This window comes from Ranitomeya imitator, chromosome 8 (assembly GCF_032444005.1).
Source record: "Ranitomeya imitator isolate aRanImi1 chromosome 8, aRanImi1.pri, whole genome shotgun sequence".
NCBI lineage: Eukaryota > Metazoa > Chordata > Amphibia > Anura > Dendrobatidae > Ranitomeya > Ranitomeya imitator.
This window is the reverse complement of record NC_091289.1, coordinates 30675871-30693513: the sequence shown is the minus strand read 5'-3', so window position 1 is coordinate 30693513 and position 17643 is coordinate 30675871. Positions and strand designations below refer to the sequence as shown.

Sequence of the window (17643 nt, the reverse complement as noted above, 5' to 3'; positions counted from 1 at the left end):
GCCCCTTTATACCCCTGGCTGGGTGCAGGACGGAGCTTTCTGCTACTCCAGATTTACTGATCATGTTCCCTGCTGGTGTCTCATCCGCCCCTTGAAGGAAACGCTTTGTAAACCTGATTTTATCCCGATTGTCGGCTTTATTCGTGTTGTCGGAGTTTCCTGGTTAAAAGTCCTCAAGTGACACTTGACCTACATCAATGCTGTGACCGGTGCCAGGACGCTCGCGCTGCCCACTCTTTCTGACTTTGGCACTGCTGCAACGTCCACATGAACCGGGGGTATCTGATTTTATGATCTCAAATAAGTTGACGTCAGCGTTTTATTTCCAACTTGATTGGTCGCATTTTACACGGGACAATGGTTGGTCTAACAAGCGTTCGTTTTATCATCTGGTCCTGATTACGATCTTTGGCACTCTCCTCTTCATCCATCTACATTCACCTCGCTACACCGGCCAGCGGCACCCATTACTGGCAGATCACCAGTAAATGGACCTTAATCTGTAGTGGTTGGGAAGCAAATTGCAGTCATGTCATTGACCAATCTACCCCTTGTGTGCTGGGAAATTAGATCACTGGACTGGTTTTGCCTCCATTTTTTTAATGGCCTTGAGGCAAGTGCACCTCTAAGATAATTCAGGAAACTGTGCACTAAAAGGAATCTGCCAGCAGGTTTTTTTTTTTATATTATGTAATTTGAAAGCTTTGTGATGTAGGGACAGAGAACCTGATTCCAGCAATGTATCAATTTACTTTACTGAGTGCAGCAGTTGTGATGCAAGTTTTCTCTGCTGCAGATCTCAGAATGCTGAGCCCTGTATATTCCCGCCCACTGGCCGTGTACACTGTATATTGACAGCGGTGGAGGTGTGGTTGGACCAGAGCACGAGACACCTAGTCCTGTAGTGGTAATCTCCTGCTGATAAAGCACTGATTGTATTGAAACTGAATAACACAGCCTAGGTAAGTGTCACATCACTGGAATCAGGGTCTTTGCCCCTACATCATGCTGCTCTCAGATTACATAGCAAAAACCTCCTGATAGACTCCCTTTAACCTTGAAACACATCCAGCACTCTGTTATGCAAATTTGCCTTCTTCCAGAAGGTGAAAACCGTTTTTCTAGTGGCGCCTATAGTTGGCCACCAATAGGTGGCGCTAGAAAGAACATTTTAATCCTTCTTAAATAGACCTTGTTGATGTGTTTTTTTTTTTTGTTTGTTTTTCTCCTATAGGGTGAGTTTTCTGTTAGTCTTCACTTAAAAAGAACAGTTTCTTCCCATAATTTTCTGATCAATTTATAAATTAAATAAATTGGATTAAGCTTAAAATATATTTTACAAAATTTCTCAATGGAAACTTCATGCATAATACGGTAGATGTCTTAGACCTGAAGAGGCTGGTGTAATTATTGTTAGAAAGGCCGTATATGTTAAAGAATGAGGGATCTCATGAGTCCCAGTGTATTCAATCTCTGCCCACCCAGCCTGACTTATTACTGCAGCTTGTACTGAGCAGTGTGAGATCTCAGCAGGGAAGAGGGGCACTGAGGAGCTTTTAATCAGGATAGATGGATGAAGGTTGAGTTTAAACTTTTAGATAGGATTATGCTGATATTTTGCCATGGATTTATAAAGTAAGTACACCTGCCTATTCAGATCTCTGAGATCGGGTTAATAACGTGCACAGTTTGTGTTGTAACAGATCTGATTTGGTCACTACCTTTTTGTTGGCCACAAAACCCTCCATGATGCTCCGTCTCGCCCTCATCCGCGGGCTAATATTAGCGGTGTGCCTGCTTATGCCGTCCTCTGAGTTCTTCAGTCTAAATTTAAGCCGCTTCTTTTAGAATCTATAGAATTACTGATAGAGTACAAGAGGAGGGACGTCGGAGGAGCGCGGAGACCCGAAATTACAGGCAATCAGCCATCCCTCCTGACGCAGCCCAGCTAATGAAGGGTTACCTCTGTGCCAAGCTTTTCTCATCCGCCTGCTGTTAGGATGCACAAGTCAATGTTGGCTGTTTTTACATTTTTTTTATTTATTTTTTTTTTAAGTTCAGAAAGTGAGTTTTATCATGCAGACATAAGCTTACTGCTATCACTGAGCTAAAGCTGAGCGACAACCCCAAACTCGTGGGCTGTGGAGGGCTGGAAGTAACTCGCCCCGTGCACATCTATGGGAATGGTTGAAGTCAACATTCATGATACATAATTAGTAGTGATTAGCGAACATACTGGGATAAGGTGTTATCTAAGCATGCTCGGGTCCTAATAGTGTTTTCGGCGTGCTCGAATACTAATGTCTCACGGCTGTTCGACAGCAGCGAAGCAACACATGCAGGGATTTACTGTTTGTTAGGTTGTTGAACAGCTACGAGATATGCAGCCGCAGGGACTAGAACATATTATTCGAGCACGCCGAAGACACCCGGTTAGCACCAGAGCATGCTCATATAACACCTTATCCCAGCACGCTAGCTCATCACTAATTAGTTCTATTGATGTTACGGCTGATGAAGTTCAGTTTTTATTTGCTTTTTTTATTAGTTTTTTTTTTTTTTTTTTGCATTGAGTAGGTGATCACTATGCAGTTATGCTTCATCAATTAAAACAACTCGTAAAACAACACCGCAAATAAGTGGCGAACAATATCTGACATTTCCTTTGTGTTCATTTTGCTTATATTTTGTGCACAACTCCCTGGGGCTTTCATTATCCTTACAACTCCGTTTTTAAATCCATACATAGCGGCGACGTGCGACTGCTGAAGTCCTCTATCTGGACCAAACATCATGGGTTTCTTTTATTTTTTTAATAACTTATGATGGAGGCATAGTAAAATGAGGGGTTCTCGGCTGCAGAAAAATCCAACTTTTTAGAAGGACTCATTGACTATAGGCAGAACCCACAGTGATCTCCTGTAATCTGTGGGGGTCATGTGTTTTTAAAGGCAATGGCCACTTCACTTGGACTCCTCGGCACCTCTTTTGGTGTGTAGGCCCACCGCAACGTCATTGTTGCCCCAGCCGCACTGATCGGAAGAGGAGCTGGGGATCCCGTGTAACGGCCACCAAATACTGACGTGGCTGCTGGACAATGGTCTCGCCCATTGATTCACTCTTCTCTACTAGTCACCTGTAATATTGCACTACACATTAGATTGCTGTCATCTCGGCTGACTGCCATGTGCAGGAACGACCTTTCGGCTGAGTGCTCGCCTCCTCCACGAGAAGCTGTCGACCAACACGTCGGCCTGCAGCTTATCTCAGGGAGGACAATGCAGTTCATGATGTTCTCCTGTTTTTGTAGATTAATCAGTTTCTCGATGGGATTGAAATCTGGAAAGTTTCCTAGACGCGGCCCCAAAATATCAATGTTTTGTTCACCGCGTCACTTAGTTGCCACTTTTGCTCCATCGTGCATCACCACCTTGCCCCGGATCCTTGGGAGAAGTTGCTCTAGGAGGACGGTTAGATCCTATTCTTTATTCATGGCCATGTTCTTAGGAGGGGGCAGACATTGCCTTCGTAACAAAGGACTTTGGACAGATTGGGGCATAGCCTTTAATATCTCTATAGCGCCACCACAGGAGAGATGCAGCATTACACAGTGACCATTCAAATCAATGGGTTATTGATGTAATCTGTGAAAGGGCCGGTCCTCTAATGTGAGAAACACTTTTAATAACTTGTCCGACGAGTTGGGAAATAAATCCATGTTTTAGTCGTCTTCTCCATTGGTCTGTGCCTTTTTGCTTATTCGTCTCCTTATTTTCTTCCAGTTCTACCTTCAAGACACTAAGAGCAGTAATGGTACCTTCATAAACAGCCAGAGGTTGAGTCGAGGGTCTGAGGAGAGCCCGCCGTGTGAGATCCTATCGGGGGACATCATTCAGTTTGGGGTCGATGTAACAGAAAACACCAGGAAAGGTACGTGTTTATTTCCGGAATTATTAAACCACATCCTCCTAGTAACTTGGAGAATTCTGAAGTCACGGCCGAGGAGCCACATCCTTCTCAGATGGTTTGATGTTGATCATTTTGAGAACCACTTTACGTTCCTGTCCCTGGAGGTCCGAGTTCTGCACTTAGAGGTGACAGTGTGTCATATGTCCACTCCAGGGTAACATGAGATCCTACTACGGCGTATGTAATGGACATCAGCCGGCATCAGGCGTCATAGCTGAGACCTGACGGCACCTGCTGTGTGTTACATCGCCCAGGAATTGCCATGATGCGCCGCGCAGGGGCCGAAACTGTCAACTTGCTTAATATGACTCCTGTGACCACGCATGATCCAAGAAGAGACGTTTTACCCTTTTGTTGTTATAAGCAATATTGTTTCTCCCTTCCTTTTTAGAGCTTTTTTTTTAGTACTGTGACATGTAATAGTTTGGGCACCCTTGGTTAAAAATTACTGTTGTTGTAAACAGTTAAGCAAGTTGAAGATGAAATTATCTCTAAAAAGGTCTAACGTTACAGATGACCAATTTCCTCCGTATGTTAGGTAAAAAAATATATATTTCTTTTACATTTTAAAAATTACCAAAAGGAAAATGGACTGATGCAAAAGTTTTGGCACCCAGTTTGGTTAGTACCTAGCAGCACCCCCCTTTTTTGATAGTAGAACAGCTTGGAAACGCTTTTTGTAGCCAGACCATTCTTGCTTGAGGGATTTTCATCCATTCTTCATTGAAGAATTCTTCCAGTTCTGGAGATTCCTGGGTCATTTTGCATGCACTGCTATTCACAGATTTTCAATGATGTTCAGATCAGGGGACTGTGAGGGCCATTGTAAAACCTTCAGCTTGCGCCTTTTCAGGTCGTCATTTGTAGAAGCCATCCTCTTCCTCTTTTCAACTTCAGCTTTTTTTTAGATGGTGTTGTTTGCATCAATAATTTGTTGAAATTTCATTGAATCCACTCTTACCTTTACCCGTGAAATGTTCCCCGTGCAATTGGCTGCAACACAACCCCAAAACATAATTGATCCTCTCCCATGCCTAATGGTTGGCGAGATGTTCTTTTCCTGAAAATCGGTGTCCTTTTTTCTCCACACATACCTTGGATAATTGTGGCCAAAGAGTTCTATTTTAGTCTCATCGGTCCACAGGACTTGTTTCCAACATGCATCAGGCTTGTTTAGATGTTCTTCTGCATACTTGTAATTCTGAATTTTAGAGGTTTTCTTCTGATGACTCTTCCATGAAGGCCAGTAGAACAATGTACCAGAACTCTGCTAAATCTTTCTGGAGGTCTTTTGCAGTCAAGCGGGGGTTCTGATTTGACTGTCTAGCAATTATGAGAGCAGCTCACTAAAATTTTGCTTGGTCTTCCAGACCTTATCTTGACCTCCACTGTTTTTAATAATCTAAAAAAAAATGTAATTTCTTAATGACCTTTCAAACTGAGGAAAAGGCAACTTGAAAACAATTTGCGGTCTTCTAATAGCCTTCTGCTTTGAGGACTTCCAACATTTCCATTTTCAGATTTCTAGACAGCTGCTGTCTAGAAGCTTTGTGCCCAAACTTTTTCATCAGCCCATGTTTCTTTTTGTAATTTTTAAAAGGTAAAAGATAAAAAAAAAATACAAATTGCCTAAAATTCAAAGGAAATGTCATATTTTAACTTTAGTCCCTTTTAGAGATCATTTCAGCTTTAACTGTTCACAACAATAGTAATTTTGACCAGGGGTGCCCAAACTTTTACATGCCACTGTATGCTATTATGTTGTCAGTGATGCATATGAATATTTTTTGCCTTTTCTTCCCTGCAGTGACCCATGGCTGCATAGTGTCCACAGTAAAGCTGTTTTTGCCAGATGGATTAGAGGCGAGACGACGGTCCGAGTAAGTGTCTGTTGTTAGAATATGCAATAAAATGTTTGCTCAACGGCTTTACCCACAGCTGAGCAGGAAAAGTGATCATCTCCGGGTGCAGCCATTTCTCATACAATGATCCTCTTTTCGCTGCTGTGTAACCAGTAGTAATGGCGTCCTGTCCTGCTTGTCAAGGAAGGATCCGAGCCAGTGGCTGCTTGGTATTAAAGATGCGTCACTAGTGGGCTGTAATCTGTGTGAGTGGCTTATGCTGGGGCATCTGTATTAAAGGGGTTGTCCAGGCTTGGGGATTAAGTCACACTTGAGTCCTCACACTGCACACTGTGTCAGGATTCTCAGTTGTCGGGAGCGGGCGCTCATTTGAAATAAGTATTGGATTTGCATACTTCCAGCCACATTCCAACTAGACGTGTCTGGCCTAGCTCAAATCACTTGTATTGAGCGGGACCGCACGTGTCTGGTTTGCATGTGACCGCACGTGTCTGGTTTGCATGTGACCGCACGTGTCTAGTTTGCATGTGACCGCACGTGTCTAGTTTGCATGTGACCGCACGTGTCTAGTTTGCATGTGACCGCACGTGTCGAGCTTGCATGTGACCGCACGTGTCTGGCTTTCATGTGACCGCACGTGTCTGGTTTGCATGTGACCGCACGTGTCTGGTTTGCATGTGACCGCACGTGTCTGGTTTGCATGTGACCGCACGTGTCTAGCTTGCATGTGACCGCACGTGTCTGGTCTGCATGTGACCGCACGTGTCTGGTCTGCATGTGACCGCACGTGTCTGGTTTGCATGTGACCGCACGTGTCTGGTTTGCATGTGACCGCACGTGTCTAGCTTGCATGTGACCGCACGTGTCTAGCTTGCATGTGACCGCACGTGTCTAGCTTGCATGTGACCGCACGTGTCTAGCTTGCATGTGACCGCACGTGTCTAGCTTGCATGTGACCGCACGTGTCTAGCTTGCATGTGACCGCATGTATGCAAATCACATCTTGCGTTCATATGCCTGAACCAGAGAGTCCTGATGGTACGCACACTTTGCGCTGTAAGGATTCGCATAGTGACTGCAGACTTGAGCCCCAAGTCTGGACAACCCCTTTCAGCATCCTTCCCCATGCACGGCAGGTGTGTCAGTGGTGGTTCTTTAGGATTTTGCATCTGCATTCCTTACACCTCTTATTATCCGGGTCTTCTGGGTTTTGTAGTACGTTGCTGTGATGACACTGGAACATCACCAGATGCGGTGGCAGCTGGAAAAGTCTCACCTTCAGTGGCCTCCATAAAATTGGCAGTCGCAGACCCTCATATTAAAAATTCCTACAATATTTAGTGCCGCTCATGGTAAATCTCTCAACGTAGGAGGGAGTCCATGGAAGAAATATCATGTAGCATAGGAGTAAGATAGAAAATGATGCTAATTACAAACATTCTTCCCTACACCGTGGTAGCATGTCCTGCAATAAGAACCTAAAGCACCACCCCCGTGGTTGTGTATGCAAGAAAATGGTGGCAGACGTTTCTTTAATTTCTGTGTGTCTCTTGTATGTGTCACTTAAATGGAATCGGTCAGTAGGATCAGCCCTCCTAAGTCGTCTATATGAGCATGTAGGTCATAGAAAGTTGGATAAAACGATACCTTGATATCTGTGATATCTGTCTTATTCCAGAGAAATCAATGTTTTTTTCTTATTTTGTAAATGAGCTAAGATCTATGGGTCGGACATAAATCTACCTAAGAATCTGCCTCCAGAGCTTATTTTAAATGAAAAGGGTGAGACCTATAAGAACTGACAGTCTTCTCTCCCGACCTACATGTCTCACCCTGGTAACTCCTCCATTCTTTTATGTTAAGATCTATGTGCTGGATATGGATCTCCCTGAGAATCTGCCTCCAGAGCTTATTGTACAGGAATGGAGACATTACCTTTTTCATTTAAAATAAGCTCTGGAGGCAGATTCTTGTGGAGATCTATGTCCGGCCCATAGATTTTAACAGCTCATTTACATATTAGAAGAATGTTGAGAGATTTATATATGTATATTTATATTTTAATGGAATAAGACATCAGATCAGAAATATGGTATCATTTAATTCATCTTCTTATGACCTACATGCCCGTATAGACAGCTTAAAATTCCTAATTTTTTTTTTTTTTTTAAATTTTCTTCATTATGTCTCTGTTGAATAATATACGTAAATGAATTCTCCCCAGGAGCCGCATACTGAAGTGTTTGTCATGTAGTATTTCAGCAGTCAGATCTCGGTATTTAATAGCAAACGTCCCAGTGTAAATCCAACAGCGCAGACAGATTGGAGGAGCGACAGCAGCACATGGCGCCCGACACCTACACTCCGAATCCTCTTATTTCCCTCTCTTCCTTCCTTGCGTTTCCTCATTGTGATTTGCATCATTGGTAGAAATCTGTGTCTGTGGCCATGTAAATCGTGGGTCAGAAGTCTGAGAATTTCGGGGCTTTGGTAGGACATCGGCGCTCAGGAAATCGCTGCTCTGTAGATGTCATTCACTAAGGAATCTTCTCTATTTTGAGTCTTCCTCTCCGGTTATAGGAAGCGACACTTGGGCGAGTTCATGTTCTCATCATTCACTGGGACAAAGCCTCGAATCCGAGGTCCCCAATGTTTTCTGGTTAATATTATGCAAACTCTATGCAAATATCTTCCACTCATCTTCTCGGAGAATACTTCTCCAAGTCTAAGCAAATTGTACTGGTGGCTTTATCTGTACATGCGCCAGATCTCCTTCCTACGGTACCTGGCTTTGTGCGCAATGTGAACCTTTCACGTCCCTAAACGTTATTAACCTGAGGATATAGGGTCAATCTGCAGGTTAATAGTGGTACTATACTGCCTGGATGCCGTACTGAACGAGCAGCTACTGGGAGAAAATAGACTTCATTCTTCCCAGGAGCCGCCGGCTTTCAGTTATAGTGAAGCTAAGGTACAGATTTTGAGAACGGTAATGCCAGACTTGGTCGTCACTGATGGTATGGCGCGGTCTCTTGTAAACTATGGAGGAGAAGTTACAATGGATGGACTGCCCACAGCAGCTCCTTTTCAATAGTTGGTGGATAGGGCTCAGTCAGATGAGGTCGCGCATTTGAATTCTACCAATTTCCTATTGATAGTCCGTCCTAGTAGTTATACTGTAAAGTCACCTACTTTACTTATCGGAGGAAAGAGCTGCTGTGAGCAGGGTGGTGGTGTCGGTAAGCCAAACCTCCGACTGCTCAATTTCCATGTCACCGACTCCACCATAATGGCCTCCGACTCCACAGTCCTCTACTTGGAGGATACACTGAATCCTAGTACATTGCATTATTTTAGCAATTTAGGGGAACCTGTCAGTTAAGACGACCTATTTACCTTTAATTATAGGGGGTAAATAACGTTTAAATCCTATTTGTCGGGCTGACTGGATCAGTAAGAAAAGGCCGTGGTATCCTTCCTGTACCCACTCGCCTCCAGTCATTGGGGAGGTGCAGCTATGAGGACTGATAGTCGCTGCTCCGTACACAGTGAGTGCACGGTCATCCCTCCCTGGCAAACTGATTGACCGCTCACTCTTCACACACGCTGCGGAGGAGGCTGTCAATCAATGTGCCAGGGTTGGATTACAGCACAGTGACTGTTCCCTGCACCACCCAGAGGAGCTGAAGCGAGCGGCTTCAGGGAGGATGTAACTTTTTCTCCCTGCAGCTGCTGCTCCAGTAATCTGGCCAGACAGGGTTGAAATTCTATTTACCTGTGAATTACTCCTATATCTGCAGGTAAATAAAGGGAAACCGTCAACTCCAAAAACGCTAAAGGGTTTAGCCTACTTTATTACACTTCATTGACCTAAAAAAAATAAAATCCTGTATTCTAGTTCATTAATCTTCAGAGCTGTAATCTCCCAGCGGGGTTCAAAATCTGCTCGAGGCTTGAACTAGTCAAGAGATTTGCACCAGCCACGTGCCGTAACCTAATGTAAGACGAACTGACCCCTGTGTGACAGAGAACGCGTGTTTGTTAGCAGAATCATGAATGCAGCTCTGAAGCACATTACGGCTTTAGAGCTAGGACTGTATACAGTTACTCAGCTAATTCTGTGGCTTATATTCCATATATAAACTGTACGATAGTGTTCAGTGCTGGACAAAGCCGTCAGTTACCAGCAGTCAGGGGTTTTTATTTCCATCTTTCCGCCAGGTTTATCGCTCTTGTTCCTGGAGGTGTTTGATCATTAACCTGCCAGTGCAGACATTTTTGCTGGGGAACTGTACAAATCACGTAGCCGAAGACTGATGTCAGCGGATTCTTATCTCGGCCCTCAATCATTGTGCGCTCATGGGAAAGTGACTTTCAAGCCCATCCAGCGTACATCATGGGGGAAAATAAACGCCGTCCCTTTAAGTACAGACGACTTTTAATTCCCGTAATGGGAACATATGTCAATGGGTTCTCCTGCAATCAGCGACTTTACCGGTCACCTTCCCAGTCCGTGGTTAATGTGAAATTCTAGTTTTGCTACTGATATTTTGAGCATTTTTTTTTTTTTTTTCTCCCCCTGAACATCTTTAACAATTTATTTTTCATTTGTCATTTTTACATTTTAGACAACTTGCTTATTAGACAGCAGTGATTATTGGGAGAGTGAAGGTTTTGTTTTATAGCCAACATCTTTTTTTTTTTTTTTTTTCACCCAAAACCTGTAAAAAATAGTGGTCTTTCTGCCCTCAACAGCCCCCTACATAAAGTTAAAACTGTGTTTTGTGCAAATACGGGTCTAAAATGCTCTATTACTCATCTTCCACTTCATTTGAATGGGTGGTTCCATGTAAGTAGCTTTCTACCAGGACGATAGGTGCTGGGACCTCCTTTTCTCTCGTCCCAGTATGAATTGAGCAGCATTTAATTAAAAGGATGAAACGCTTTGGTGTCACCACTCTGGTGAAAGTCTTATCTATTCGATTTTAAAATTAACTTGTATGGTAAATGCCGTAAATAAACTAAAAAAAAAAAGAAGAAAGCAGTGTAAAGCGTTTTGACCACTGGACCTGGCTGTTTGGAGAAGGGCAAGAATAAAACCCGTATACCTCATATTACACACATTTAATTAGGAGTCTCCATCTGCCCAATGGGGCTGCTAATTACCGTAGATTTGTTTTTTACTTTTCTGTTGTATGTTCACTGTATACATTGCCATAGACTGCAAGGACTTGGGTACACCCCTGAGGGGTCTGTCTGCGCTCCCCGGGGGTCTGTCTGCGCTCCCGGGGGTCCTGTTTGCGCTCCCGGGGGTCCTGTTTGTGCCCCCCGGGGGTCCTGTTTGTGCCCCCCGGGGGTCCTGTTTGTGCCCCCCGGGGGTCCTGTTTGTGCCCCCCGGGGGTCCTGTTTGTGCCCCCCGGGGGTCCTGTTTGTGCCCCCCGGGGGTCCTGTTTGCGCGCCCCCCGGGGGTCCTGTTTGCGCCCCCCCCGGGGGTCCTGTTTGCGCCCCCCGGGGGTCCTGTTTGCGCCCCCCGGGGGTCCTGTTTGCGCCCCCCGGGGGTCCTGTTTGTGCCCCCCGGGGGTCCTGTTTGTGCCCCCCGGGGGTCCTGTTTGTGCCCCCCGGGGGTCCTGTTTGTGCCCCCCGGGGGTCCTGTTTGCGCCCCCCGGGGGTCCTGTTTGCGCCCCCCGGGGGTCCTGTTTGCGCCCCCCGGGGGTCCTGTTTGCGCCCCCCCCGGGGGTCCTGTTTGCGCCCCAGTGCACTTGAGAATGTAAATCCACCTTTTGGTGCAGCAGATGGCGCTGTAATCGGCACCTTTCCTGATCTGTTCCCCTTCTTGACCCTGCACCACCTCTGCTTGCATACAGGTAGTGTTACTGATCACTTAAAATATCAGTTTCCTCCCAAATACTATTGTGCCCCTGAATCCTGAATATTCCAGCACTTGGGGTTCCTCTGGATTTCTCTTTAGAGCAGCTGTGTGAATTTTGGGGTAGCAGAGGGGCCATAGTATCAGTCCCCGTCACCAGCTTCGGAGCCGTCTGACGATGTTGGACACCAAGTGTAGATAAAATAAAAAATGTCTTAAGAACTTTGGGCCTAACTCTGCCCTCTGGGAGTTATATACCCGGGCACAAGGGGCGATGCCAGCACCTGTCTGGTTGTACAGACGCGCTGCTCATGGCATCACTTCTGTACACGCGGCTATAAAACATGGCCGGACCTGTCCGTTCATTATAGTCTGCTTCTATCCGGATGCCAGAATTGTAATTTACTTGCACTAAAGTGGGTGACGGGCGCACACCTCCGTGACGCTGCTGGGATAATGTATCAGAATTGGGCGTCCCGAATATAAACCTTTAATGGTCATGTTGGATGTTCCTCTGTGGTTCCGCTCCTGCACCTTTGTACTTGCTGATGGTTTTTCCATAGTCGCTATGCCCCCAGCCTCAGCGCTCATCTGATGTGTCCGCCATTTATGGGGAGCCGTGATGAAAGGGTTCATATTTTGGGAACATTGTATAATGGTTAGTCTCCCATACAGAGCTGTACGTAATCATTTCCTGCGCGGTCACGACGCCCGGCGTTCAGTAGGTGCGGCCCGTGACTTGTGGAGCACATTCCATTCATAAACCTTTGTCTGTCCTCTCTAGCGCCCCCTTGTGGACCGTCATTTCTTTCTCTCCTGATTTCCTCATTCTGTAGTTCTCACTTTTCTGTGCACTAAACATGTACACGAGACTCCAGCAGAAACCACGACTGCTCTATATAGTGCTGCTACTTTTCTGCCATTCTCCCATCGGTCTATATATCATATAGAACTTTTTTTTTTTTTACCCAAATGTTAGTAAAATAACAGCTTGTACTTATCTCAGTCGGGCGCTTGTGTCTTCTTGGAGGTCGTTCACATTTGTATAACCACCGGTGCATTCACCTATAGAAGTATCATCGCTCACCAGCTCCTAAATCAGCGGCTGCCCGTCGATCATTTACCAAACTGCGCAAACTTCTAGAGCCACAGCCAAAAATTACATTCATCTTAAAGGGAATGTGTCATCAGACAATGACCTGCCATTTATGTCATCAGATTATTATGGTTTATTTATTAGATTTTTTTTCCTTCCTCACCCCACACCCTCAAAAAAATAAAAATCTTAATTTGAAACATTGATATGTTTTTTTCCACTGGCTACCAGGCCTTACTGTAGACTCCTACACAATAGGTGATGTCACAGCTCACCTCCTCCTCCTGTACAATGACTGATAACCTCTATATATAGTAGATAACACAGAATCCACCATTCACAATAGGTGATGTCACAGCTCACCTCCTCCTCCTGTACAATGACTGCTAACACATCTATATACAGTAGATAACACAGGATCCACCATTGACAATAGGTGATGTCACAGCTCACCTCCTCCTCCTGTACAATGACTGATAACACCTCTATATACAGTAGATAACACAGGGTCCACCTTTCATAATAGGTGATGTCACAGGATCCACCATTGACAATAGGTGATGTCACAGCTCACCTCCTCCTCCTGTACAATGACTGATAACACCTCTATATACAGTAGATGGCACAGGATCCACCATTCACAATAGGTGATGTCACAGCTCACCTCCTCCTCCTGTACAATGACTGATAACACCTTTATATACAGTAGATAACACAGGATCCACCATTGACAATAGGTGGTCACAGCTCACCTCCTCCTCCTGTACAATGACTGCTAACACCTCTATATACAGTAGATAACACAGGATCCACCATTGACAATAGGTGATGTCACAGCTCACCTCCTCCTCCTGTACAATGACTGATAACACCTTTATATACAGTAGATAACACAGGATCCACCATTGACAATAGGTGGTCACAGCTCACCTCCTCCTCCTGTACAATGACTGCTAACACCTCTATATACAGTAGATAACACAGGGTCCACCTTTCATAATAGGTGATGTCACAGGATCCACCATTGACAATAGGTGATGTCACAGCTCACCTCCTCCTCCTGTACAATGACTGATAACACCTCTATATACAGTAGATAACACATGATCCACCAGTCACAATAGATGTCACATCTCACCACCTCCTCCTCTCTTCACACTGATCTTTGCCCGGATGAGAGCATGGTAAAAAAGTCAGGAGGGTGTAAGTCAGTCTATTACAACCAATGTTCATGGTCCGTGTGAAAATATCAAGGATTCTTTTTCTTTTTTTATTTCGATATAACCAAAAACCTAATCTTCAACAATAGGTCACTTCTTATGAAGGATAAGGACATTCTTATCTTTATTACGGTCTGAGGATACATTGACACACACACGGGAGGTGCTCCCAACATAGACACGTGAACAGACCCTAAGGCAGTGTTCCCCAACTCCAGTCCTCAAGACCCCACAACAGGTCCTGTTTTCAGGATTTCCTTAGTATTGCATAGGCCGTGGAATTATTGCTTGAGCAGGTGATGAAATGATCACCTGTGCAATGCTAAGGAAATCCTGAAAACATGACCTGTTGTGGCGTCCTGAGGACTGGAGTTGAGAAACACTGCCCTAAGGATACGTTCTCGCACAGGCTTTTTTTGTATTTTTTTTTTTTTTTTCATGCATGAAAGTTTTTTGAAGACATTTTGATCCCAACGAAGAAAAATTAGTAAAACACTGAAAAAAATTGGCATTGTGCATTAAAAAAACCCTCAAAAAAGTGCACCATGTGAACAAGACTGTAGAAACCTTACTGCTTATGGCGTGGAGGGTCTCGGCTGGCACAGGAGTCTTAACAGATACACCAAAAATGTCTGAAATTAAGATTATTGAGGTTGTTTTACTCCAAACTTTTCTAGTCTGTTGTCTAGATCAGTGCTGCAAGCTCGCCAGTAAGTACGGCACTAGACCGTTGAGGTCAGTGATTGGCTGCAGTGGTCAAAAATGGAGAACCTCTGTGCCGGATAGGGGGAGAAGAGAAGATGAGCATTTTTCTTACTATAGTAGTGATGGAAACTGTTGAGGCGCGTGCGTCCCGGTCTCCGTCAGTCCTATACACTATGAGCGCAGCAGTCGCACACGTGTATGATGGCTGCACACTGGACACAAGACGTCTTGGAGAACTGTGACGTCTGCCACAGATCCTGGAGAACAGGCACATTATCAAGACAGCCAACGATCCGGAGACTTCTTTTTCGTGGTACAATTTGGTGCTTATGCTTTTTAAATGGCCTCGGTCTCATGGTAAAGTGTCAGGGGGCGGACGATGATAAATATGTATTAGATATTGTATCATCGACACAAGAGTCCTTGTCATTGACTCATTCACAGACTAAGGCGGCTGACAATAGATTGCACTGTACAATGAGCAATCTGCACACAGTGAATGCTAATAATGCTTCTCACGCATCCAGACATTATCCAAAAGTGAACCTGCCAGCCGTAAAACAATCCGAACTGTCATCGACTGATCACCCGCTCTCCGCTATGGAAGACCTTGTTTTGTAAGCCATCAGGACATAACCCTTCTGACAGGCGACTTTTGCACTACTTAAAGGAAATCTATCACCAAGTTTTTGCCACCTAATCTGAGAGCAGCATAATGTAGAGGAAGAGTCCCTATTTCCAGTGATGTATCACTTACTGGGCTGCATGCTGTAGTTCTAATGCAATCGCTGTTTTATCAGCAGGATCCATGAGCATCCGACCACTGGGACACGCACCAGTCGCCAAATTGGTGAATTTTTATACGAAATGGTACAGCACGCTGGATACCGGACCACCACTCCATTTTGCTTTTTTCCTCTATACGGGTGCCGACAAAAGCCAAGTGCAGCGCTCTGCATCCCCATAGGAAATGAATGGAGCCGTGATGGCGCATGTGCACTGCTGCTCCATCCTAAGGGGCTTTTACCCCCATTATCTGCCAAACAATGGGAATCCCAGCGGTCAGACCACCTCTGATCGTCTGATCACCAAGTTATCTAGCTTGTGAAAGTTGTGGGTGGAAAGACAGGTTAGCTGATGTGCATATATATATATATATATATATATATATATATATATATATATATATATATATATATATATATATATATATATATATATATATATATATATATAATATAAAATATTTATAAAATATATTGTAGCGTGGCTAAAGGTTGGATAGTCGACGGGAGATGTGTGTCACATAGGTGGCTTGTCGCTGTGACATAACCCTGCCTATCTATGTGTGTTTCAGGACCTGTGGTGATGTCATAACCACATGTCTAATCATGTGATGGGTTCCTGGGTGTGGTTAGACCTATAAAAGAAAGGCTAATGTTTAACACAGGAGATATATGTGTGGAGGAGTTAGTCTCCAGAGTGTGTTAAGGCTTCAGGACTGAGCCTGAAGGACTGGACACTTGTTTTTCTTTTCCTGAGCTAAAGGCTATTTGCTTTCTGTTATTTTGCTATGTGGTTTATGGAGCAATAAACCCTGTGAACTTTTAATGGAACGTGCCTCCTGAGTGTCAGCCGTCGCACCCGAGTGAGTGAAACCCCTACAATATATATACTCAAAAAAATAAAGAACACTAATATCCCACATCCTAGATATCTCTGAAAGAAATATTTCAGTTGCAAATCTTTATTCATTACATAGTGGAATGTGTTGAGAACAATAAAACATAAAAATGATCAATGTAAATAAAAATGAATATCCCATGGAGGTCTGGATTTTAAATGATGCTCAAAATCAAAGTGGAAAATCAAATTACAGGCTGATCCAACTTCAGTGGAAATGCCTCATGACAAGGAAAAGATGCTCATTACTGTGTGTGGCCCCCACGTGCCTGTATGACCTCCCTACTGTACAACGCCTGGGCATGCTCCTGATGAGGTGGATGGTCTCCTGAGGGATCTCCTCCCAGACCTGGACTAAAGCATCCGCCAACTCCTGGACAGTCTGTGGTGCAACGTGACGTTGGTGGATGGTGCAAGACATGATGTCCCAAATGTGCTCAATCGGATTCAGGTCTGGGGAATGAACAGGCCAGTCCATAGCTTCAATGCCTTCATCCTGCAGGAACTGCTGACACACTCCAACCATATGAGGTCTGGCATTGTCCTGCATTAGGAGGAACCCAAGGCCAACAGCACCAGCATATGGCAGTCAGGCTACCTCTGGTGAGCACATAGAGGGCTGTGCAGCCCTACACAGAAATGCCACCCCACACCATTATTGACCCACTGCCAAACCGGTCATGCTGAAGGATGTTGCAGGCAGCAGATCGCTCTCCACGGCATCTCCAGACTCTGTCACGTCTGTCACATGTGCTCAGCTTGAACCTGCTTTCATCTGTGAAGAGCACAGGGCGCCAGTGGCGAATTTGCCAATCCTGGTGTTGTGGCAAATGCCAAGCGTCCTACACAATGTTGGGCTGTGAGCACAACCCCCATCTGTGGATGTTAAGCACTCAGACCATCCTCATGGAGTCGGTTTCTAACCGTTTGTGCAGACACATGCACATATGTGGCCTGCTGGAGGTCTGCGACGCTGCCTCCTCCCGCTCTGCGACGCTGCCTCCTCCCGCTCTGCGACCTGCCTCCTCCCGCTCTGCGACGCTGCCTCCTCCCGCTCTGCGTCGCTGCCTCCTCCCGCTCTGCGACGCTGCCTCCTCCCCCTCCCGCTCTGCGACGCTGCCTTCTCCCCCTCCCGCTCTGCGACGCTGCCTCCTCCCTCTCCCGTTTTGCGATGCCGCCCCCTCCCGCTCTGCGACGCTGCTTCCTCCCCCTCCCGCTGCGATGCTGCCTCCTCCCGCTCGC

General features: G+C 45.2%; 1 protein-coding gene across 7 annotated transcripts in view; it reads left to right on the top strand.

Moving 5' to 3' along the window:
- The window catches only part of SLMAP (sarcolemma associated protein), a 105810-nt gene that overhangs the window by 29026 nt on the left and 59141 nt on the right, over positions 1-17643 (top strand). For all 7 annotated transcript variants that reach the window (XM_069736668.1, XM_069736666.1, XM_069736671.1 and 4 more), the window contains exons 2-3: positions 3783-3930; positions 5777-5849. In XM_069736668.1, the coding sequence (XP_069592769.1) occupies positions 3783-3930; positions 5777-5849 (221 nt within the window). The remainder of the gene's footprint in view (positions 1-3782; positions 3931-5776; positions 5850-17643) is intronic.